Consider the following 23,845-nt stretch of genomic DNA (forward strand, 5'->3'; position numbering starts at 1 on the left):
TTGGAAGGTTAGGTTTTTCTAGATTGTTGTCCATTTCTTCTAGGTTATCCAGTTTGTTAGCATATAATTTTTCATAGTATTCTCTAATAATTCTTTGTATGTCCGTGGTGTCTATAGTGATTTTTCCTTTCTCATTTCTGATTCTGTTTATGTGTGTACACTCTCTCTTTTCCTTGATAACTCTGGCTAGGGGGTTATCCATTTTGTTTATTTTCTTGAAGAATCAGCTCTTGGTTTCATTGATTCTTTCTATTATTTTATTCTCAATTTTATTTATTTCTTCTCTGATCTTTATTATGTCTCTCCTTCACTGAATTTGGGCTTCATTTGTTCTTCTTTTTCTAGTTTCATTAATTGTGAGTTCAGACTGTTCAATTGGCTTTGTTCTTCTTTCTTGAGGTAGGCCTGTACTGCAATATACTTTCCTCTTAGAACTGCCTTTACTGCATTCCACAGGTTTTGGGGTGCTGAGTTGTTGTTTTCATTTGTCTCCATATATTGCTTGATCTCTTCTTTTTTATTTGGTCATTGATCCATTGATTATTTGGGAGCATGTTGTTAAGCCTCTATGTGTTTGTGGGCTTTTTTGTTTTCTTTGCATAGTTTATTTTTAGTTTCATACCTTTGTGGTCTGAGAAGCTGGTTGGCACAATTTCAATTCCTTCTGAATTTACTGAGGTTCTTTTTGTGGCCTAGTATGTGATCTATTCTGGAAAATGTTCCGTGTGCACTTGAGAAGAATGTGTGTCCTGCTGCTTTTGGACAGAATATTCTGTAGATGTCTGTTAGGTCCATCATTTCTAATGTGTTGTTCAGTGCCTCTATCTCCTTACTTATTTTCTGTCTAGTTGATCTGTGTTTGGAGTGAGTGGCATGTTGAAGTCTCCTAAAATGAATGCATTGCATTCTATTTCTGCCTTTAATTCTGGGGAGAATATTTGGGTGCTCCTATGTTGCATGCATAGATATTTATAATGGTTATATCTTCTTGTTGGAATGACCCCTTTATCATTATGTAATGTCCTTCTTTGTATCTTGTTACTTTCTTTGTCTTAAAATCTATTTTGTCTGATACAAGTCCTGCAACTCCTCCTTTTTTCTCCCTATTATTTGCATGAAATATCTTTTTTCCATCTGTTCACTTTTACTCTGTGTATGTCCTTGGGTTTGAAGTGAGTCTCTCGTAGGCAGCATATCGATGGGTCTTGCTTTTTTATCCATTCTGGAACTTTATGGTCTTTTGATTGGTTCATTTAGTCCATTTACATTTACAGTGATTACCAATAGATATGTACTTATTGCCATTGCAGGCTTTAGATTTGTGGTTACCAAAGGTTCAAGGGCAGCTTTCTTACTATCTAACAGTCTAACTTTTCTCACTTATTGCCCTATTTCAAACATAATCTAAAGGTTCTTTTTTTTTCTCCCTTCTTCTCCCTCCTCCACTCTTTATATATTAGGTATCATATTCTGTACTCTTTGTGTATCCCTTGACTGACTTTGTGGGTAGTTGATTTACTTTTGCATTTGCTTAGTAATTAATTGTTCCACTTCCTTTACCATAGTTTTATTTTCTCTGGTGTTAGCTATTTGGCTTGAGGTGCATTTCCATCTATAGCAGTCCCTTTAAAATGCTCTGTAAAGATGGATTGTGGGAGGTAAATTCCCTCAACTTTTGCTTATCTGGAAATTGTTTAACCCCTGCCTGCTTCAAATTTAAATGATAATCTTGCTGGGTAGAGTATTCTTGGTGGAGGCCCTTCTGTTTCATTGCATTAAATATATTATGTGACTCCTTTCTGGCCTGTAAAGTTTCTGCTGAGAAGTCTGATGACAGCCTGATGGATTTTCTTTTATACAAGATCTTTTTTCTCTCTCTTGCTGCTTTTAATACTCTCTCATTGTCCTTGATCTTTGATTATATGTCTTAGTGTTGCCTTCCTAAAGGTCCCTTGTGTTGGGACATCTCTGCACTTCCACAGCCTGACATATTATTTCCTCCCCCGATTGAAGATGTTTTCAGCAATTATTTTCTCAGAGACTTTCTATCCCTTTTTTCTCTCTCATCTTCTTATGGTACACTTATAATGCAAATATTGTTCCATTTGGATTGGTCGCACAGTTTTCTTATTATTCTTTCATTCCTAGAGATCCTTTTTTTCTCTGTGTGCCTCAGCTTCTTTGTTTTCCTGTTCTCTAATTTCTATTTCATTGCCATCTCCTCCACCTCATCTAATCTACTTTTAAATCCCTCCATTGTGTTTTATTTCAGATGCTGTATTTTTCAGTTTCTATCTCTTTCTTGAAGTCCTCCCTGAGATCTTGAATATTTTTCTGTAGTTCTATCAGCACGTTTATGATTTTATTTTGAAATATTTATCAAGATTGGTGATTTCAGTTTCACTTAGCTCTTTTTCTAGAGTCTTCTGCACTATTTTTGTTTGTACAAAATTTTCTTGTCCTTTCATTTTTCTAATGACTCTTAAGGGATGCTGTAGGTGGTATCCTCTCATGTACAGAAACTCTAATTTGTGGAGCTGCCTAGCACCTGTAGCTATGGCAGGGGTTGGCAGGCAAGTGGAACAGGAGCCTGCCAGGAAGAAAGAGCTCTTTCCTGCTTCCTGGCTGTAGTGCCTGCCTCCTCTGCCAGGTCCAGTGGGCTGTGTGTGCAGGGAGGAGACTTTTCCTTACTCCCCTGAAGCTGCTGTAGGCAGGGCCAACCTCCGCCCCACCTGCCCCGATGGCTGGGGTAGCAGGAGTGCAGGACTGGTGACTGCCAGGAGGAAGTAGCAGCAGGCTTCATGTCATGGGAACACAGGCCTCAGGGCTGTATTGCCAGCCAGGATGGAGCATCTGAAGCTCCTGAGAGTTCCAACCTGCTGGGCTGAGTGTGCTGGGATGATATGTCCACCTTCCCCTTCTCGGAGTAGCAAGCTCTGTGCAATCTTTGCCCCTTTAACACCCCTTTCGCTGTTGGGCCTTTCAAAGTGCCTGCCTCACTTTTGTCCCAGAGCAACCAGTTGTGGGTACCTATTCTCCACACATTTGGAATCTCAGTCTCTTCAAGTATTCTGCCTGTATTTGCTTTCTGACCCCACTAGTCTCCAATATACCATGTAGTGTGGGTTCATGCTCTTGGAGCAAATCTCCAGGGCTGGGTGTTTAGCAGTCCTGGGCTTCTACTCTCTACCCTCTCCTTTTCTCTTCCTCCTGCCTGTGAGCTGGGGCAGGGGGAGGGCTTGGGTCCTGCCAGATTGCAGCTCTGCTATTTTACCCTTTTCTGTGAGGTCTTCTCTTTTCATCAAATGTAGGAATTCTGTGCTGCAGTCTTTATGTAGCTCTTTCAGAATTAGTTGTATTTGCTGTATTTTCATGTTACATGTGGTTTTGGGAGGAAGTTTCTGCCTCACTTCTCACACTGCCATCTTTTTCCCATCTCAAAAATTATATTTCTATATACATTAATTTCTCTTAATACTGTTTAATAAATTTCCTGTTAGAAGTCTTTGAATTATTCATTAGACTTATTCTCAGGTATTTCCCATTTCATGATTCTTTTATAAGTGCTATCTTTTTAAATTTTTTCCAGTTTGCAATTTTTTTGCAGTTCGTATATAGAAATACAGTTTTGTGTATGTTAACCTCGAATCCAGCAATTTTGCTAGGCTTACTTATTAACTTAAGTAATTGAAGGATTTCTAACAACGAATTCTAAAATACTATTTAAAGAGATTAGAAATTAAGGAGAATTTAAATAAGTGGATGAGTACACCATGGGTGGGGAGATGCAATACTGTAAAGATGTCAGTTCTTCCCAGAGTAAGCTTTAGGTTCAAAACAATCTTAATAAAAATTCTAGTAGGAATGTTTGTGTGTGTGTGTGTGTGTGTGTGTAAACTGAAAAGCTGATTCTAAAATTTCTACAGAAATACAGGAGCAAAGTGTAACCACATTTAAAGAAAAACAACAAAGTGAGTTTATTTTATTTTGTATCAAGCCTTATAATGTTCAACAGTATGATATCAGTCCAAGGATAGAACAAAACCACCCAGAAACAGACCTGGAGGCTTTGGAACAACATCCCACCTTTGTCAGCAGGCTCACTATGTTTGTCTAGTACAGAACTAAGTCTCAAGAGTAAGTGCTTAGGAAAGACTTGCATTATATCTAAGCTGCCATCTTATAGTGTCCTTTCCAGGCTGCAGTATGAAAAAAGTTACATTTTTTTTAAAACTGTGCACAGTTCGAATTATATCTTTTGGTCAATTTAGGTTACAGGCACCTGGCAGAGAGTGTCACTTTTATCAATATGATGTAATTCTATTTTAAAGCTCTATGTGGTGTCCAATAATTTTAGTTGCTTAAAAGATGCTCTTACGTTAATACAAGATTAATTAAAAACAGGATCAGCCTGCTGCTGTGGAAGACAAGAAACACTAATTATGTATATTTTTAGTTTGTGTTTTGCTAGGTGTGTTCCAGAGGAGTTTCACTACTGTAGGTGGTGGGAAATAAAATGTTAGTTAGGTTCATTAGAACCCAATAGAATCAAGGATATATCTGTAAAGTAGACTAAGAAAGAATATTGAGTAGACCATTAGCTGTTACTGCCTCAGGAGGGATTGTGAAAGATAACATAGGATGGTGGCAACAGGGAAGCAGAGACATGGACAGATTTGAGAAGCATTTGCTAGAATTTAATATAAAGTTCATGTATCTAAGTTGGTGCAATTGTATAGTCGACAGCATACTGAATATAATTCTGATACTTCTCTTAATTGGAGGAAACATTTCCATCTACATTGAATTATCAATTTGATGAATTACCTTTTATTTTGTTCTTGCTATGATTTTTAAGTAATTTAATCAAATTTAGTTAAGTCTTTGAAAATTGTATTTGTTCTGGGAAGCATGCAAGTAAGGATGAGCTTATTCTTAAATCTGATTTTAATATCCTTCAATAGAGTAAAAGCTTCCCTCATAATCACCTTCAGCACCAAAAACCAATATCAAAACCACAATAAACTGTCATGAGCAAATAAATATCTTCTTCTAAATAAGATTTCTTATTAGCAGTTGAGGAAAATTCAATTGACTTGCAAAGGTCACAAAGCCAGCAAGCAGTTGGAGCTTGGTTTACTGTGACTCCTGACTTCAATCCAGTTCACTTTCCATGGTAACATGCACCGTACTTTCCCCTAGAAAGAGGATATTTTGTTATTCAGATGTGACTCACTAAAGCAAAGTTTCTCCATCGCAGCACTCTGGGCATTTTAGACTGGATAATTCTTTGTTATGGGAGCGTGTGCCTGTACATTGCAGGAATGTTTGGCCGTGTCCCTGGGTCCTGCCCACTAGATGCCGGCAACACTCCCCTTCCACTCCAGGCATGACAACTAAAAATGTCTCCAGACACGGCAAATATCCCTTGAGGGATGATGGCTCCCAGTTAAGAACAACCACTCTAAAATCTTCTCTATCCTCAAAATGCTTTTAATTTCCATCCAGCAAAAATTATCCAGGATGCTTTGTACAATTTCTCATGAAAATGGTAAATCTCAGTTTTATTTCCCACAACTTTCATACCCTTCATCAAAAAGTTTAGCACCTATGCTTGGACTGAATAATGTCCCCCAAATTCATCTGTTTGTGCCCTAACTCTCAATGGGGCTGCACTGGAATAAGTAATCAAGGATCAATGAGGTCAGAAGGGTGGAGTCCTGATTCTTATAAACACCCTTATTAATGTGCTTATAAGACAAGACACCAGAGAGCTCACTCTCTCTCCCCCTCTGCCATGTGAGGACACAGCCAGAAGATGGCCATCTAGAAGCTAGGAAGGGCGCTCTCACCAGGAACTGAATCTGCTGGCACCCAGACCTTGGATTTCCAGTCTCCAGAACTGTGAGAAAATTACTTTGTTGTTTAAGTCCAAACTGATGAATACAACAATTCCCTGCATTACATTTCCATTTTTTTAAATGGTTAGTTTTCCTGCCTACATTGACTGACAGTCTGTTACTGATACCATAAAATATTTACCATAAAACAGCCTAATACGTGCCTGACACTGTGCAAAAGGCACTTCTATATTCATTTCCTTATCTATTTTTCCTCACAGCACTGTAACATAGGGCAAAATGGTATGACATAAGGAGCACAGGTTTTGAGTCATTTAGAGTAAATCACAACTGCCTGACCTAAGAAAAGCTAACTAATGTTAGCCCCTGGTGTCCTCAGCTGAAAATGGGCCTAATTTTAGTACTAATATAAAAGGGTGGTTCGGGATTAAGTTACACTATGCAAAGTGCTTAGACTATTTTTAGTCATATAGTAAGCTCTCAAATCTAAGTACTATTTTCAGCTATAGCTTATTCCATTTATATTTGTATCCAGCACTGCCATAGGTACTGGGGGCACATAAAGTCAAGCAAGAAATGATCAGTGCCATCAAGGAGTTGCAGTATGCTAACCGAGGCAAACACTTGAGCAGGTAATTATAATAAAATCTGGCAAGTATATGACTAGACATATGAGAAAGCCAAATAGAGCAAGGTCCACAGCCAGGGTTTGATCCACAGTCAAGGTTTGACTTCCAGTTCCATAATAACTAATAGTTTGGCTCTGGGAAAGTTATGAGCCTCTATTTTCTCACCTGAAAAATAAGGATAATATCAGTATCTACTTCATAAGGACACTGATGAGAAGAAACAAGATAAAAATGTAATTTCTGGAAGATGATATACACTCAAAGGATAGCTGTCTTGATCATTAATACGGGAGCTCAGAATCAGGAAGCCTAACTCAGTCCAGGGCTCCCCCAAGTCCCCGACTCCTCACCTACACTGAGTCACTTGATAATACTGCCTTTCTTCCTCTTCCTCCTCAGGAGATTGGGCCTATCATACTTTTCTAAGTATAAATTAGTGCAGCCCCTTCAGAAAATTTCTTAACAGAATCTAGTAAATGCAATTATATGTATATGAAATGATTCCATTCCTGCATACCTACAGATGAGTATCAACATGTACCAAAAAATATTTATAGCAGCTTTATTCATATTCATGGCAAATTAGAAGCATATGCAACATACATCAACAGGAGAATGGAGATACACTGTGATATATTCAAATACAGTGGAATACTACATAGCAGTGACAATAAGGTAGAGTTGCATGCAATAATATAGATGAATCTCAAAACAAATTGTTAAGCAAAAGAACCTGCTGTGCACATTTCCCTATTCCACTTGTAGAAAATTCAAGAATAGGTAAAATGAATCTATGGTCATAGAAATCAGAAGAATGGTTACCTTTGGGGAGGCATTTACTGAGAAGGACAATGGTGTATTAACAATAAATGTTTAATAAACAACCAACTCTCAGAAAAAAAAAAGCCCTGATTTCATATTATTTGTCAGTGTCTATAGTGTAAGTATTCCCACCATGGTGGATCTCAAGCTCCCAATGTGAGTCGGGAAGAGGTGTGTATGTATACAGTCGGCTCTGGCAGGTTGCTGAGAGGTTAACACACAGAGGGGAGTTCTGGTGTGCGGGAAATGTTCTGTATCTTGATATGGATAGTGCTCACAGAGGTGAATCCTTCAGACTTGTTCACTTTACTGCACGTTTATTTATACCTCAACAAAAAAGTAAAAATGTCTGTGAGAGCTAGAAAGATAAAACATATTTTTAGGCATATAGTAAGCTTAGAGGAAGAGCCAGCGATTCAATAGCTGGAAGGCAGCACTCACATTTTCTTGTCCCCACAACAGGTATGGAGAAAAGAGAGACACCATTAGCAGACATTGGCTTAAATAGAAAAGAAATGGTGAGTCATTTAGCTGGGCCACTCTCAGTCTTTCCAAAACGAGACTTAATTCAATCTCATTGCCAATGCTTGATACGCCACACAAAAGAGAGTGTTACTTCTGAAAAGTAACTCACTGCCCGAACTAACAATGGCCCTGTCGCTTAGAGATGGAGAGTATTCCGCTGGGTGGCTCCAGAGGAACGTTTTAAGCACAGTGCCACCTGAACATAAAGATTAGTCAGGAAAAAGTACGATGTAAACAATGTTACCTTTATTTCAAGTAAAAATCACATTCATATTATTTTCTTTGTGTCACTCAAATCTTAAATATGTTCAATACCTCTGAAAGATATCTGTGGTCTAGTTAAATGAGACATTGTAATAGGATAGCTGCTCCTAACATATGCAGCACTCATATATTTAAAGTTACAAAACCAAAACAAGATTTTAAAGGGCTTTCACTGATTGATGACAGCTCGACACATCCACAGATTCATTTGTTCCCGATCTGGCAGTATAGGACCATAGAAAATACCAGGCCAAGTATCTAGGAAATAAAATAACAAGATCAACATAGAATTTAAGGGAAAACGCTGGAGACATTATAAATAGATTGTTATATGTGGAAAGACTCTGGCTACTGACAGTTCTATTTTATTTATCTAAGTGTCTCTCTTCTTGAGAAATTAGATAATCCAGTGGGACAAGAGAACATTGTGAAAGCTCTCTGAGTATTTCTTGTGTTTGAATCTGGGTTTTCAACTTGCCAATCCGCTTCCAAGGGCCCTGTTTGATTGTGTAGTAGCGGCTGCCACCGCAGTACCCGCCCTTCTGGAACAGACACACCCTTCAGTAGGGTATCTGTCTCGGAGCTCCGGGGATCTCAGGCTTCTGGAGGCCTAAATATACCTACCGCTTCCATAAAAGATCTGCGATCATCTGGGTTAGATCATCTGCCCAAAAATATAGGAGATCTAGAATTTTTCTTGCCGTATCTTTAGGCATTGGGGGATGAAAAAATAACTTTTTTCCTAAAAAGTTTCTAAATCTATGGGGAATAACTTAATTCAGGGATTACCTTTGAAGTGAGAAAGCACAGCTGAAAATCTGGGGCAAAATTTCCATCTCAGTAAGTGGCTCTCCCAAGCATGAGGAACCTCAAAACTTGCCCTGATTTGCTCTGCAGTCGGTGACTGTCATGCTGTGGCTTTGACTTAGAAATGACAGACAGAACCCGTGGGTGTTACAGATCAGAGCGTTCTTCCCAACAGCCTGTTCTGAGGGGAGGCAGAAGAGGGCAAGGTGCCATTGAAGCTGAGTCACCTCAAGTGCTCCTCTGCACTGAGACGTCTGGCTTACTAATTCTTTCCTGGAAATGCATTTCAAATGAGATCCGCTGACCAATACTTTTTTCTTCTTTAAAAAAAAGAAAAAGTAGACACCAATTTTCTGCAAAAATAGTAATTTTCAGTCAGGATGTTCTAAAAGTCATTCTTTTAGAATGACTTGAAAAAGCCTTGAAACTTAAGTCTTTTTGCCTCGGTCGGTCCCAAGCTTTAAGTCGGAGAGACTTGTATCAGAAAAGAATAGAGAAAATGGGCAAAATATTGGCATAAGAAGCAGCTATCATCTTTCACTGTCACATCCTTGAAGTAAAAGCCTACCATTCATCAGACTGTAGACAGTACGATCACATTTTTTTGCATTTCCCTGCCTCTGAAAATTTATCATTGCTCATAAAATAGAAAATAATTAAAAGAGGTTCAGCATGTAGTAATATACACTAAGACTTAGGATAAACTTGCTAAGCAGTGTGTACGAGTTCCCATATCCTGAAGCAATCTAAAATATGTTGTAAAATAATTGTTTTTCTCTTTTAGTTACTCTATTCCTGCGATTTCCTGTCAGGATAGTTTTCATCCTACAAAGTGATGATGTTCAGCATAATTACTCTTTTTTTCTTAACTAAAGTTAGGTGAAAAAGTGCTAATCATTATTTGTGCTTATAAGTTGCTGTATTCAAGTAAGGACAGATAGGATGATCCGGTTATTTAACTCAGAATTATGAAAATTCCAATGTCTAAAGAATAAAGTTTTCTTAGAAAATAAAGCATTTTGCATGGATTCCTAGCATCCTGAGAAGAAGCCTTCAGGTATGTGATCTTCACAGCCTTGAAAACCTATTGGCCCACCCCATCAGAGCCTATCCCTAAACAGACTAGCGCCAGAGGTCTAAATGTCAAAGGGTGATTTTTCATATTTTTCTATGGAGACAGTTTGAATATATTTTCTGGGTACATAGTTGCTTTCGTTTCCGTATTAAAAATATTTATTAGAGGTATTTTTTTCTCTATGTATCTTTGTGTTTTCTTGAATTTGAACAGAGAATGGAGATGGGCTTCATGTCAGGCAATGAGCATTAATGCCTGTAAGACAGACTAATGGACATTTTGGGGGTATATTTTTATCGGCTAGATATCAGACGACTCCTTTCAGAGTACTAACCATTACACCATGGAACTCACTTCAGAAGACTATTTTCAAAGCTCATTCTTGAATGAAAAGAGAGAGAACATAAAATGATTTATTTTTTCTTTTCAAATTTTTAGAGGGCAGGTTTTAGACTGAGGGAGTGAACAAAAAATATTTCAAACAGTTCTTTGAACCAATCATTTACCATATCTCCATGTAGTCTAGAGATCACACTTAAATGACATAACTTAAAAAATGGTCATATTTTATGGTATTACCACATATATTCTATACCTATAAATTATTCTCTGGAAGATTTTATTAAGGTATTTCCCTCTATATAGCTTTAGAACAACCAATAAAGTATCTAAATATGCAACAGACATATGAAGTGTACCAATTTCTTAAAATACTGAAATGCTATTCCTCTGGCAATCTTATTTTCCATTAGTTATATTCAGAATCATAGCAATGCCTTTGGCTATGATATGAGAGACATCAGTCTTCTTGTGTGATTATGTCTTTACTGTCTCTGGCTTTGCTTTGGAGAAATTTCTTAAAACCATTGGTGGATTGTAGACAGAGTCAATTGTCTGAATTTTAGTCTAATATGGAATTTGACTCATATTGATACTTACATTGAATACTTCACTTAAAGCCTATTCTTCCAGTCATTCATTTAAAGTCTATTCTATCAGTCGTATATGTGTGAGTTCATTATGTTTATAAATGTATGACTATATATGTGTTTGATTCCTCACTCCCCTCTATAAGCATTAGCTTATATTTATAAGGCAAAATCAAGAGAACTAGACCTAAGGCAGAGCACCATTTGACTCTGGTTATGTTTCAGACAGAAAGCCAGACCCATATCTACCAACAGATAATGCTTCATATTTGGACCTATTCATTGGAGCTACAAGGAAGTAATACTCAACAATCCAATGTGCAGCTCAGAGTCCCTAACCTTTCTCTAATGGTTGACTAGGAAATTCTACCAGTAAACTAAATGACCACTTAAAACACTCAATATGCTTCAACCCCAGCTAAAATTCCTCTCTGGCAAAGATGTGGCTCAAGAGGTAGAAAGCCACCAGAAATCCCACTAGAGACCTTGTACAGCATTCCATGGCAGTGAAGCATAAGGCATTCAGCTGAGCCAACCAGTTCTTAAGAGGCATTAACCAGGGAGGCACTCTCATACATTGCTAGGATTCTTAGGATTCTTGACAACACCCTGAAATGTGATCGTGAGTGAATCTGACTCACTTGGTATCTAAATTAACCAAGATCTGGGATGATTCTAAAAATACTTCTCTAAAATAATTTTATTTCATCTTTCTCTGCACAGAATTTTAGGCCATGTAAAAAGCGTCATTCAGGATCTTTAAAAAACCACTCCAAGGAAGTCCATCAAGACAAAAACCCAGTCCAGGATTGTTTTTTCAATATCAAAAATCAAATTGATGAGAGAAATCTATAAACCTTAAGCTTCCTTGAAAACTTCTCTAAGTGGGTCCCTACTCCTTACAGTGAGAAAAACAAAGGCAACTGTCTCTAATTTTTAGAACTTACTCAATTTCTCTAGATAGAGCAACAGGAAATAGCTCCCTACACTCTTGAGTTCAGTTACTTTCTATTTCAAAATCAGGAAGAGAGAGAAGAAATTGTAAAGATTTGGTTTTGTTTGGTGCTTTTTCTCTAAGTTCAGGGAACTTTAACTCTGGTGCTAGTTTTCAATGGGAAAGTGTACCTGGGATGAAGAACTGTATGGAAATTAATTCAGTTTTTGTTTCCCAGTAAAGAGATCATTCAGAAACAATAACCACAGCCCTGCTCAATTCCTAAGACTGTAATCCTTTCCGCGGGGACTGATAGAAGGAGATTCTAGACCTAATTCATAAGGGACACAGTGCTTTTCTGAAGCACCTGGTTTGCGTTTGATTCACCATAAATATTTGTTAGAAGACTTAATGAACAAACAGGGAATGAATGGTCAATAAGGCAAGATTATACTGTACCTCAATAACTGCCAGTCCAAATGCTAGTCCAATAATTATGATAATATGCTTTGCAAATAAATCTTTTATAACAGTAATGCATGGCTGTTAAAAAAAAACACATAAAATGTCACCTTTAATCAAGATTTTTTTCCTATTGAGTTGACTTTTTACATTGCTATTAAAGGACATGCTCAATAAAAAGGAATTGGATTATTCCAGCCACTCCATATTCCTCCGTCCTCCAAACAATTGTAATTATTATGGTTTGTTCATACATTAGAAAGCATGGGGGAGCAAAATTGTGTTCCAGCTGCATAACTGGTGAATCTAGGGCTCTTTAGGTAAAAATGATAATTTTACCCTTACTTCTGTTCATTCATTTTAGAGTTGTTATCACTTTGACTGTATATTTTTTTAGGTTTGTAATCTGTAACAGAGTTCCCTGAGCAGAGTTTCAGCTAATTATAGTATAAATTTTCATTTTTAAAACAAGGTTTTAAAACCATAATATATAACAAGGTTATTTTTACCTTAAATAGAAAAAAATCATTATGTTCACTATGATACCTTTACTTTAGATTTTAGAAAAAGAGAATTTAGTTAGTTGCCTCTCTGCCACATTTGTTGAAATCTATTCAAACCAGCATGCAATTCCAAGCTTGTAACATTTCAGAGCAGACCTAAACATTCCAACAGTCACAAATTATTAGAATAACTTTAAAAATGAAGAATACTACACAATGTAACAGCAGCATTATCTATATTGCCAGAAAATGTATCATCCTTATAATAATCTTGTACACATAAAGGGCTAACAATATATTGCTATTTGTTAAATTAAAAAGTTCTCAGAAGGCTGAGTAAGACAGTCTTTTCCCCTTCCTTACTGAATGTAATGACTTTCTCCATTTGCAGCTGATCAAAGTGGTAAACATTAGAGGAAATTATTACATCATTTAGGTTTAACTATGAGATTAATGATCATATCTACTGAGTCACATTCATTATATTTGAAGAGTTTTCTCCCCCTTCTCCTCTAGATAACCAGGTTATCTTGGCAAAAGTTTGAGATGGGTGACAGAAATGTGAATTATGGCCATTCCAGATTTCTTGTTGTTCCAGACTTCTTGCAAATGACACCAGGCAGATGTAAGTATTTCATGAATTTATGACCTTCCCTTTGGGAAACTGGTGCAGCTCTCAGCCTATCTTCAGCTGAATTGTGAGTGAATTTGGAGAGAATGTGCATTAGTTTTGGGGGTAATGCTAGAGCTTTTCAAAATCTATCCTGAGGAAAAACACCTTTGAGTTGACTCTTTAACAGGCAGCAGAGAGCCATCTGCAATTGAATTTACTAATTTCTTCATTATTCTAAGTGGAAACTACATTCGTTTACACCATATTATTTACCCTTTTCCTTGTAGATACTGGGTCACTAAAATTAAGTAGGGAGGAATACAACAAGTTTGGATAAAACTTCTTTAGCAAGACAATTTTAATGATGAAATGACATAGGAGCTCTATAGCCTGGTGAGTAACTTCTCCCCTGTGAGTTATTTTAATTACTTATAAGAGCAATTTGCCTTCAGAACAGAATCTTCTTAATTTTGATTTGATTAGTAAAAGAAATGTGATAGCCAGCAGGAAAGACATTTCCCCTGAGATACTTTCTATTTCCTAATATACAATTACTATACAATATATACAATTATTACAATTCCTAATATAAGTCATTACAAAGCCAATGCTAAATTGAAAATAATCTTCAGATATTACAGAAAGCAATTCATTGTATTACAATAGCTTGTATGTATCTCTTTCCCAACTAGAGTATAATCTCTCAGAGGGTCCAGAAGCATGTCTGGTTTTAGCAAGTGTCTATCTGACACATGGCAGGCATTGAAGAATAACAGCAAGTAAATGAAACATTAATATCAGTTGCCATTTTCATATGCATTCTTTCAAGGCAGAAAGAACAAATTATGTGAAGCCAAATTACCATGAAGACATGGTAAGGGAGGATACCATGTCTCCTAGGAAGTCATATCTTGGACCCCAAAGACTGGGATGGATGGGGTCCCATAACATCTGTGCCTGCCCCTACCCAAAATATACCAAAAGTTCATTGGAAGAACTTGCCTAGTTATCTTTCTCTCCCCCTTATTTGAGCACCAGCTCCATCAGTGCAGACATTGTGCCCTGTTCAGGAATGGATCTTCAGGGACTGGTTAAAGTGCTTGGCATGTAGGAGGTGGCCAGTAAATATTTAGTGAATTAAGCAACAATAAGAAATATGACATTCACATCAATATGTGGGACATACACATCCACAAGGGACATAAATATGATATCTACAATACATAAAAGATAAACCCAGCTTTTCCAACTGACTTTAAATGTCTGAGGCAACTTCTCAGTTGGAGCAATAATTAGACAAATTGATAGGTACACCTAACATCAAGGACCACGCCCCTAAAGGCCAAGATCTTTCTTCACGCCTGTACATTACTTGAGAAAAAGAACCTTTAATTAGAAAAAGGCAGCTCTACTTTGACAATTCAAGGGAAAATATAGATTTCTAGAACTTACATTAAAATAGAAAAAAGAGGAGAATAATTATTAAAGTCATCAAAGAGAGGACAAAATAAACATTTATCTGTTAGTTTGTACTTTTGTTTCTCCTTGCAGTAAAATGTTTCTTTGATTTATTAAAGCTGAATTTAAATAATGCCAGACTCATAGCAAAAGTGAAATACTTTCATTTCTTTGTATCTGTTTTTACATTTAAATAAGGATTTCTTTTTATTTGGAAAATTCCTGGGACTTTTATGTCATGATCCCCACTGTAAGTGCTGCAATTTAATTTCTTATAAAGATTTTCATTGTAAAAAAAAAATTAACAGAATTACTTCCTGTGCCAAATTTGATTTGTTCTTACCTGTTTATAAACCTTTTTATGATCATACACTGTGCAATAAGAATCTGACATATCTGACGTAGTTGGACATTCGCATGACTTGGAATATTCCTGAAAGTTATTTCCCCAATCAGCAGCTCCATTGGCTAATCCACAGCATTTAAACTGTTTGGTGAAAAGTAGATATGAAAAGCAGTCATTAAAGAAGATAAAAATATTGTCAATACATTGAATCATATTCTTTAAAATCATTATCAAGATTTTTTTATACTAAAATATAGTTTGTCACCTCACCCACCTCTCTGAATGTAAAAGCATAAATGAAGGAGTCTTCTATTTCCATCTTAATATTAATGAAGGAAAAATAGGGTTGCAGATGCAATAGTCTGAGGAACTTGGAGGAAGATGAAAAATCCATCTTCTAGTTTTTAGACAAGAGAGGAGCAGAATCAGATCTAACTTTCCCAGATTTTAGGAAGGAAGCTTCCAAAAATTCATGAGAAAGTCAAGAGCTCTTTAAAGAACTTTTGCTCAATAGAGATGAGACGTTTTAAGAATGAAATTTCCATTTCATGATCTTTGATCATTTTTGGAAGATAAGAAGAAAAAGGGTACCAGGCATCTCCAAGGCCAAAGAAGATGTTTAATGAGTCTCCCACCCATGAAGCTGATTTTTACATGGACATCTGTAAAATAGGAGAGGGGAGACAAATGAGGGGTGAAACTCTTAGAATCAGGAAGATCAAGGCCCAGAATAAACAGAAACATGGGCAAACATGAAGGGAATCTGTGGCCATGCTTTGAGAAAAAAACAAGTGATAAGCCCAAAGACTCATGTTGTATAGCATATATTGTTAGATGAGAGAGAGAGAAGTAATTATCCTTCATCTTGTCCTATTTGTTCTATTAGGGAGAAGATTCTTCATGCAGAAAGGTAGAAAAGGAATTTGCAAAGAAAACAGAACCAAAACTGGATGGTTTTTTCTAGGCTCAGATGCAATGCTGGAATATTGAAAGAACTTTCACTTATTGGCTGGGTGACCATGTTACCTACATTAATTAAATCTCTCTGTGTCAGTTTCTTCATCTGTAAAATATAGGTAATAATGCTTGCTAATACTAGTATCTAATTTGTTGGTTTGTTATAAAGATAAAAATGAGAAAACCTACATGAAGAGATGAGTGCTTGGCCCAGGGCCTCACTTGTTGAAGGGGCCACTGTGTCAGCTGTTATGGTGTTGGTTTTTGTTTTGTGGGTGTTGTTCCATTATGCTCTCACATGAACATGATACACGCAACACTGATATTAATGATTTGGGTGACGACATGGAAAGTATCTTTTCAACTCTGCATTGACACAGAGCTGGGAGTGACGGTTAATACATTGGAGAACAAAATCAAGTTCCAAAGATAGTCCAATGGACTTAAACTAACAAGTTCAACTGAGGCAGATATGAAGTCTTGCACTTTGGCTCAAAGACTTAATTGCACAAATATATGAGCTCAGCACACATTCATACGGCAAAGAGCTGGAGATCTCAGTAGGTCTCAAGGTCAATCAGTATGAATGAAAAGGGCAATCTTGAAACAATCCCCCTCTTGTTCCCATGGTAGACATGATTAATTGCTCATGGTTTCTAATGAAATAATCTTAACAATATATTAACTGATATAAACACTCCAGACCACAAAGAATAAAAGTCCCATTATATGCATTCACAGATCAGTTCATATTTAGAATACAATATATCTCAGGATTCCTTAAGGAGGCATACAGACATGCAGAAGACAGGGTAGGGTAGGAGGTAGAAAGGCTAAATATGGTATGTTATCTGGTCACCAGATCATATGTGCGGGAAGAAGTTGGTCAGGGTTTAGTGAAAGTGTTATAACTGCTAGGTAAACAAGGCGTTATGAAGTGAGTGATACAATAACCTCAAGACAAACAGTCCTCACCAAGAATCCAAGAAAGGCTCATGCCATGAGAATGTTAGCAGAGATTTTGTGTGGGAATTCCCTGAAACAAAGGAAGCCGCTTAGTATCTACAACTTCCATCTGTGTGTGGTGGGGCCCCAGGTCATCCAGCCAAGTTTGGGGTAGGATTCTTTTACCAAAGAAAGGTTATTTTTAAAAAGATAGCCCAGGTGGATAAGAAAGAAAAAACAAAGCAGTGTGGATACACGGAGCTTCATCAGTCATAGGATTTGTATAAGAACAGAAGTAATTCAGAATTGTGCTTTAACAGTAAGAACATTTAGAACCCCATGTTTGGCACTGAGGCTTTGAATACCAAGGACAATGTGTGGCAAGCGTGACTCAGGACCCACACCAGAGACCTGGTGTTACCTGCAGTACATTTTGCCCCAGATCAACCCAGGGAGGATCAAGGGTGCTCAGCCCTGCTAGCAGAGAAACTGAATTGCCTGAATTCTTCCTGCTTTGAACCTGGGTGAAGCTGGACTCTAGAGTGGCGCTGATCTTGGAGGGAAGAGGATCATGCAGCTATGGGGGAGCTAGGAAAAGCGCAACACAAAGGAAGTTAAACAGGGACTGAATCATATCAGGTTTTGGCTCTTGGAAATGATGCTTAAGCAGAATTTTACAAGCTGGAGTCTGTCCAAAGAGGAACTGGGGAACACTCTGGAAAAAATGTCATCTGATAAATAGCTCAAGAAACCAAGGATGTTTCAACTTGAAGAGCAAAGCTTTTAGAAGTCACACTATACCCATTTTCAAAGAAAAGGTTGTACTGTGTAGAAGCATCAGTAGATTTTCTTTTTCCTTTGAAATTCCAGAAGGAAAAACTAGGACTAAATGATGACTAAATTCTAGGGAGGCAGATTTTATTTCAACTTAAGAAAGAATACACTAAATACACTAACCATCAGACTTGGGTATATATGGGATAAGATAAAATGGGCAAAAAGTGGTAAACGTTCAACTTTCAATATTTAATTCGGATGGATGAAAATAAAATACTTCACTCCACGGGAAATCAGGTTAAATGTCCTACAAAATTCAGCTCTCCTCTAAGATTCTGAGAATTCCTATGACATGTGACATGGATGCTACATTTGGTTAATGTGACAGGATTCTGAATAAAGAGGGTGTGGTTAGGAGGAGTTTCGCAGAGCACGCTTTCAGTGAAGACTTAAAATACATGTACCATTTGGGTAGAAAGGGAAAAATCATAAGCACTTTCCGAGGTGGGAATGATGCAAAGGCCAGAGGGCAGAATTGTTTAAAAGATCCTGAGTAGACAGGCCTGGCTGGACTAGGGTGTTTTCTTTATGGAATAGTATTTAGCAAAGTTAAAATATGAGGTTGCAGCTAGACAGTATAACACCTGCAATGCCTGCCCAAGTTTTGATTTTACCCTAAAGATAGCACAGCAGCCTGAATAAAGAAAAAATTAATAAAAGGAGGAGCTGGTGTTGATTAAAAAGAATTAACTAGTTAGACAGATGTGTGTTCAAATTCTACCACCACCACTTGTTAGCTGTCAGACCTCTCTGAACCCTAACCCAAAAAGGAATAATGAGGATAAAATAAAAAATATCCATCTCACAGAATTGTTATAAGAATTAAAGGAGCTGCTGGATGTAAAGACTGGTACATACTAGGGAGCACTGAATGATAGCTATAATTATTTTTATGAGCAAGGGGACAGGCCTGGAGGCAGAGAGAGAGAGAGACTGACAGAGACAAAGACTCTCCAGATGCCCCATACACACTGTCCATCTAAATAGTAAATATTAAAACAATTATTGATTTGGCCCACTTGAGGCTTAATCTGCCATGAAAATATCTTCTAATTTCTGTCCATTTAAAGAAGCTGGAAAAAATAGAAATATTCTTGGATTCTTCTTGCTGTTTGGCGACAGAATAATTGATCAAAATCTCAAAATGCAGACATTTTTCAATTGCTAAGGAATACGCCTGCTAAAAATTAGGTAAAAACAAAAAAACTATGTCCAACTCCCTACCTGACCTACAATTTATAATTACCTCTTCTTGAAATTCAGCCAGGGCTTTCTGGAATGCTTTTCCGTTATCATCTGTTGTGTGCAAAAGCTCTATATTTTTAGAGAGAGTCTCATTCACAATGCTCCCAGACTGAAAATTGAAAAGTATCATGGAATTATTTATGTAAGAAGATAGCATTTCCACTCTTCAAACTTCTCCAAAATTATCAAATATCCTGCGTGGACATACCTGAGGTTTGAAAGTCGCTCCGAGTATGCCTGCTGCCACCTGCAGGAGCAGGATCAGAAGCAAGCCTATGAAAAACTGGAAAAAGAAAAAAAGAAAAAGGAATATATATTACCCCAGGGTGCTACTTTCTGCAGTGGGGATCAACATAACGTTTGCAGTATTAACCACATGTTTCATTTCTTCTGCCCTTGCCTCAAGGAACAAATTTTGGGGTCATTAATACTGAGAAACATTTGCTCCAAAGACTAAGGAAAGTGGTTGAAATGAAAATTTATTAATAGGGTTGTAGGCACCAGTATGATGTTGAATGGAGGGAAGTTTGAAAACGTAGGTGAAATTATCTGAATATTATCTTTCTCCTTCTCTTTCTTCATCAAATACAAACTTACACAAACTTCAGAATGACTTCAAAACAATACTTCTACCACTATCGGCGTCACCTGGGATCTTGTTATAAATGTAGATTCCTGCAACCTGCCTCAGATCTACTGAATCATAACTTCAAAGAATGCAGTCCACCAGTTAGTTTTTTTAACAAGAAGCTCCTCAAATAATTAAATTCCCCAAATTGAAAATGAGTCTTATTAATCAAGGAATGCTGTTAGAGTCCCATTAAAACTCTGTTTCTACTTTCCCTCATAATAAGCAGTTAAAAAGTTTTTTTTCAGGGACTGAACAGTACTTATTTTATTAGAGAAACACACTTGGATGAGCTCTGATAAACTCTCAGGTCAGATTTATGTCTAATAAGTACTTATGATTTTTTCTATCCATTTACTATTATCCACTGTGTATGTTAAACATGAGTGTCTGTGGGTTATACCAACCCAATACATTCCCCCCAAAGCTTTCTAAATGACAAATCTGATTATTTCACTATCTTGTAATTTTCTTAGCATGGAATGTGATTTGGCCACAGTCCATGCTCAGACCATCTCTTATCACTTACTGAAAATAGTCTCTGGCCCTCTATACCATACCCAAGGCCTGGCAGTTCCCCAAACACGCTAGCATTGGACTGTCAGTCTCTCTCCCTGGACAGCTCATCACATCCTCACCCACACAAGGGCCTTATTCACTTCTGCTTCTGGCTCAAAAGTTCCCTCCTCTATCTTTCCCTTTCTCTTCTTGGGCCACAGCTCCTGTAGCTGTTTACTTGTCAATCTTCCCTAATGGATTCCAATCCTTTTAAAGTCTAGGTATCATATAGCACAGTATCTGGCACATACCAGGTACTCATTAATAATGAATGAATGAATGAATGAATGAATGAAATCTGTCTTTTCTCAGGGTAAACATATTAGCTTCCACAATCAAACTCTCCAAACAAAAGTTAGAGTTGCATCAATTTCAGCAAGTCCTCTGACAGACAATGGGGAGGGGAAGCCTGACGTTGGTATCTGGGTGGAGGAGAGCTCACCAACAGAAGCATGCAGCGGCTTTCCTTCACAGCGCCACAGCACCCCAGGAAGCCCAGAACCATGATCACAGCGCCCACAGCAATCAGGATATTTACAGCAACATAGGGATTCCCACCAGAACTCCCCTGGGTGAGAACCTGGAAACAAAAAAGAGATTAACCACAGAAAATCCTTTTCCTTGTTGTTTATTATTAAACATATCCTTTGGGTACCTACTATGTGCCGGCCCTGTTCTAGGACCATGGGATACTTCAGTGATCTAAACAAGCAAAACTCCCTGACCTCATGGAGCGTACCTCCTACTGAAGTGGTACGTGTCTGAATAATGTTTCCAACTTTATATTTTTCTATGATGAGATACTAGATGTTGGATGGAAGAAATGCAATAGGCTTTCAAAAGACCAATTATTTTAAAAAGCTTAGAAGGACAGGCACTTTCATCTATGATGTGATTTTGAGTTGGCTATTTTGTGTTTTATACATAAGAGCAGCACTGCAGTATTTTGGCAATTCAATTATTTAAATTACAAAGCCCACATTCCTCCAACTACTGATAGTCCTGACAATATAAATAAACCTCAGAACCATTCTGTGGAGCTAAATAACCCGTATTCAGAAGAGTGATTATCATGTGACTCCATTATATGATGTTCAAGAATAGGCAAACCTAAGTTATGGTGATAGGAATCAGAACAATGCTTGACTTTGTGCAGAGTAGGAAGGTAAGAAGAACTGACTGCAATGGGGTATGAAGGAACTTTTATGGGTTAATAACAATGCTTTGCATACTGATTATAAGAGCAATTACACAAGTCTACATATTTGCCAAAACAAACCAAAAAAAAATGTGAGCTAAGAAAATAAAAGTCTAATTCCTGACATTCTATCACCTTGTTCCCAGAAGGTAGGGGTCTATAAAGTGTTCCAGAAACCCTTTATTTTGCCTGACTGTTAGGTAATGGGATATTCAGGAAAATATCCTAGAGCCCTTTCTGAAGGGTTGAGTTACCCATCTTGTATAATTCAGTTTTTCCCTCCCTGACAAACATACTCTTCTTCATCACCTTCATGACAACTAGCCTCAATCTACCACTTGTCCTCCAGATATGTCGAGAAGTAAATTCCAACTTAAAAGTGAAACCTTGTGCTTCTGTTACACCTGATTGCCGCAGGCAGCCCGTCTATCTTGTACGACCTCTATTTACTGGGCAATTTCTAGACAGAGCATGAGGTCTTCGACTAACTTAGAGACTCTGCTATCTAGAATGTGCCACACAGCATAAGGTCAGCACCTAAACAAGAAAAAAGTTAAAAATCACTGTAATGACCTTTACTTTTTTTTTTTTTTTTGGTATCATTAATCTGACCTTTACATTTTTAAAGAGTATTTAAATCAGTGCAGAACCTAGCAGAAACCTCTATTTGACAATCAGTAGGAAGAAATGTGCTGCAGTTGAAAAAGCATTAAGACAAAGATTTATATTCTAGTCAGGGTCCTTATATGTAATTAAGTTTCTAATCCTGGAACAATCAAGGAACCCTGCTGGGCCCCAGTTTCCCATTTATAAAAGAAACTGGGTCAGCTTCTATGACACCTAAGGCCTCCTTTGTCTCTAAGAGTCTCTGCCTAAGAGATACTGTTTCAGTGTACATGCTTAGAAAGTTTGCTTATGTCCTGAAGAGTTTTTGCTTGGTTTTCAGTGTTTTTGAGATTTGAATTTTGTTTGTTTGCTTGTTAAGACTACAGAGCTAAGAAATCCATTTTGTTAATAAACAGGCATTACACCTGGGTCAAAACAGATAATGACAAAAACGCAGCATTAGGAAACCGGCCCCGCCCACTCACTACGGAATCCGGGGGCACTAGAACATTGCAGCCAGAGTAGGCGAACTCCAAGGCGTCTGAGAGGGTTAAGGCCTCACTGGCTGAGTTATCATGACTCTGCTTAGATAGCCCAGACAGAGAAATAAGAGGTCAAAGATCTACGAGTGAGCCCTGGAGAGTACAGCCAGCACTTAACTTAGCAGGTAATAAAACACGTCAGTGAGCCCGATCTGGGCAGGGTGACCCACAGCCAGACACTGGCCAGAAGACGATGTGTTGGCTGGCTTGGGGTCACTGTTTCAAGCCCAGCCCAACAAGGGGTGACCTTTGCAGGCAAGAAGTGAAAATCTGAGTTCAGGTTGCTTCCTGCAGGAGAAGGAAAGCAGAGCTTCACAAACCGTGCTGGATGAACGGTGTGTGTGTGCTAGGGCAAGGGGGGGATTTCTAAAGAACAATGGCTCAATCTTGAAGAAGAGACTCAGGGTCCTCTACGGATTCTAAGGGCTCTCTTGGGACAAGAATGGCTGCCCAAAGGATTTGCCTCATGGCGCCGAGTCTATCCTGAGGGAGAACAAAGATTCCTAGAACTTCAGCCCAGAGAGTGCCTACAAGATGTGCACAAAGACCTCCCTGCGCCCTCTCTTATGTGTCTATGTTCATGCTCCTAAAACTGATGCTTCTGTTCCTCTACTAGCGAGATTCAGTTTTTTGCAGTCTTGATCCTCTGTCACTGACTTTGGGCAAATACAAATCAAGCCAAGTTCACATAAGTCAGGCAGACTAAAGCTGTCCTGGCAGATATTGACTTCCATTTGGGTTAGAAGCTGACCAAGCACAAGAGTCAAAATATAACTGACGATGCTGTCTAGCTCTATTAATTCATTTGTTTATCCTCAAATGCACAGTAACACTCTCTCAAGGACAACAGTTCTCATTTAATAGTTTCAATGTGTGTAACTTCTTAACGGACTAAACACCAAATTTGTTTACCAGAAGCACTGGGAGCGGGGGAAAGAAACTATTCCCCTATCAACCAGAAATAAAATTTCTAAATAAAATAAAATAAAATACAGATTCATTACACATCTTAAAAGGGCCAAACAACCTTGTGGGTAAAATTGCAATATTTCCAGAATTTCTCACTTGGCCTTAGTGCATCTCCATATCAATAGGTGATTA

At 37.8% G+C, this 23,845-nt stretch overlaps 1 protein-coding gene across 1 annotated transcript in view; it reads right to left on the bottom strand.

The window, feature by feature from the left end:
• Positions 1 to 7,036: 7,036 nt before the first annotated feature.
• The window catches only part of TSPAN8 (tetraspanin 8), a 30,789-nt gene continuing 13,980 nt past the window's right edge, over positions 7,037 to 23,845 (bottom strand). The window contains exons 3-8 of the mRNA XM_036917631.2: positions 20,841 to 20,978; positions 19,421 to 19,495; positions 19,214 to 19,321; positions 15,226 to 15,369; positions 12,306 to 12,389; positions 7,037 to 8,359 (exon numbers count right to left, since the gene is read on the bottom strand). Coding sequence (XP_036773526.2) covers positions 8,306 to 8,359; positions 12,306 to 12,389; positions 15,226 to 15,369; positions 19,214 to 19,321; positions 19,421 to 19,495; positions 20,841 to 20,978 — 603 coding nt within the window. The 3' untranslated portion in view covers positions 7,037 to 8,305. The remainder of the gene's footprint in view (positions 8,360 to 12,305; positions 12,390 to 15,225; positions 15,370 to 19,213; positions 19,322 to 19,420; positions 19,496 to 20,840; positions 20,979 to 23,845) is intronic.

This window comes from Manis pentadactyla, chromosome 10 (genome assembly GCF_030020395.1).
Source record: "Manis pentadactyla isolate mManPen7 chromosome 10, mManPen7.hap1, whole genome shotgun sequence".
NCBI lineage: Eukaryota > Metazoa > Chordata > Mammalia > Pholidota > Manidae > Manis > Manis pentadactyla.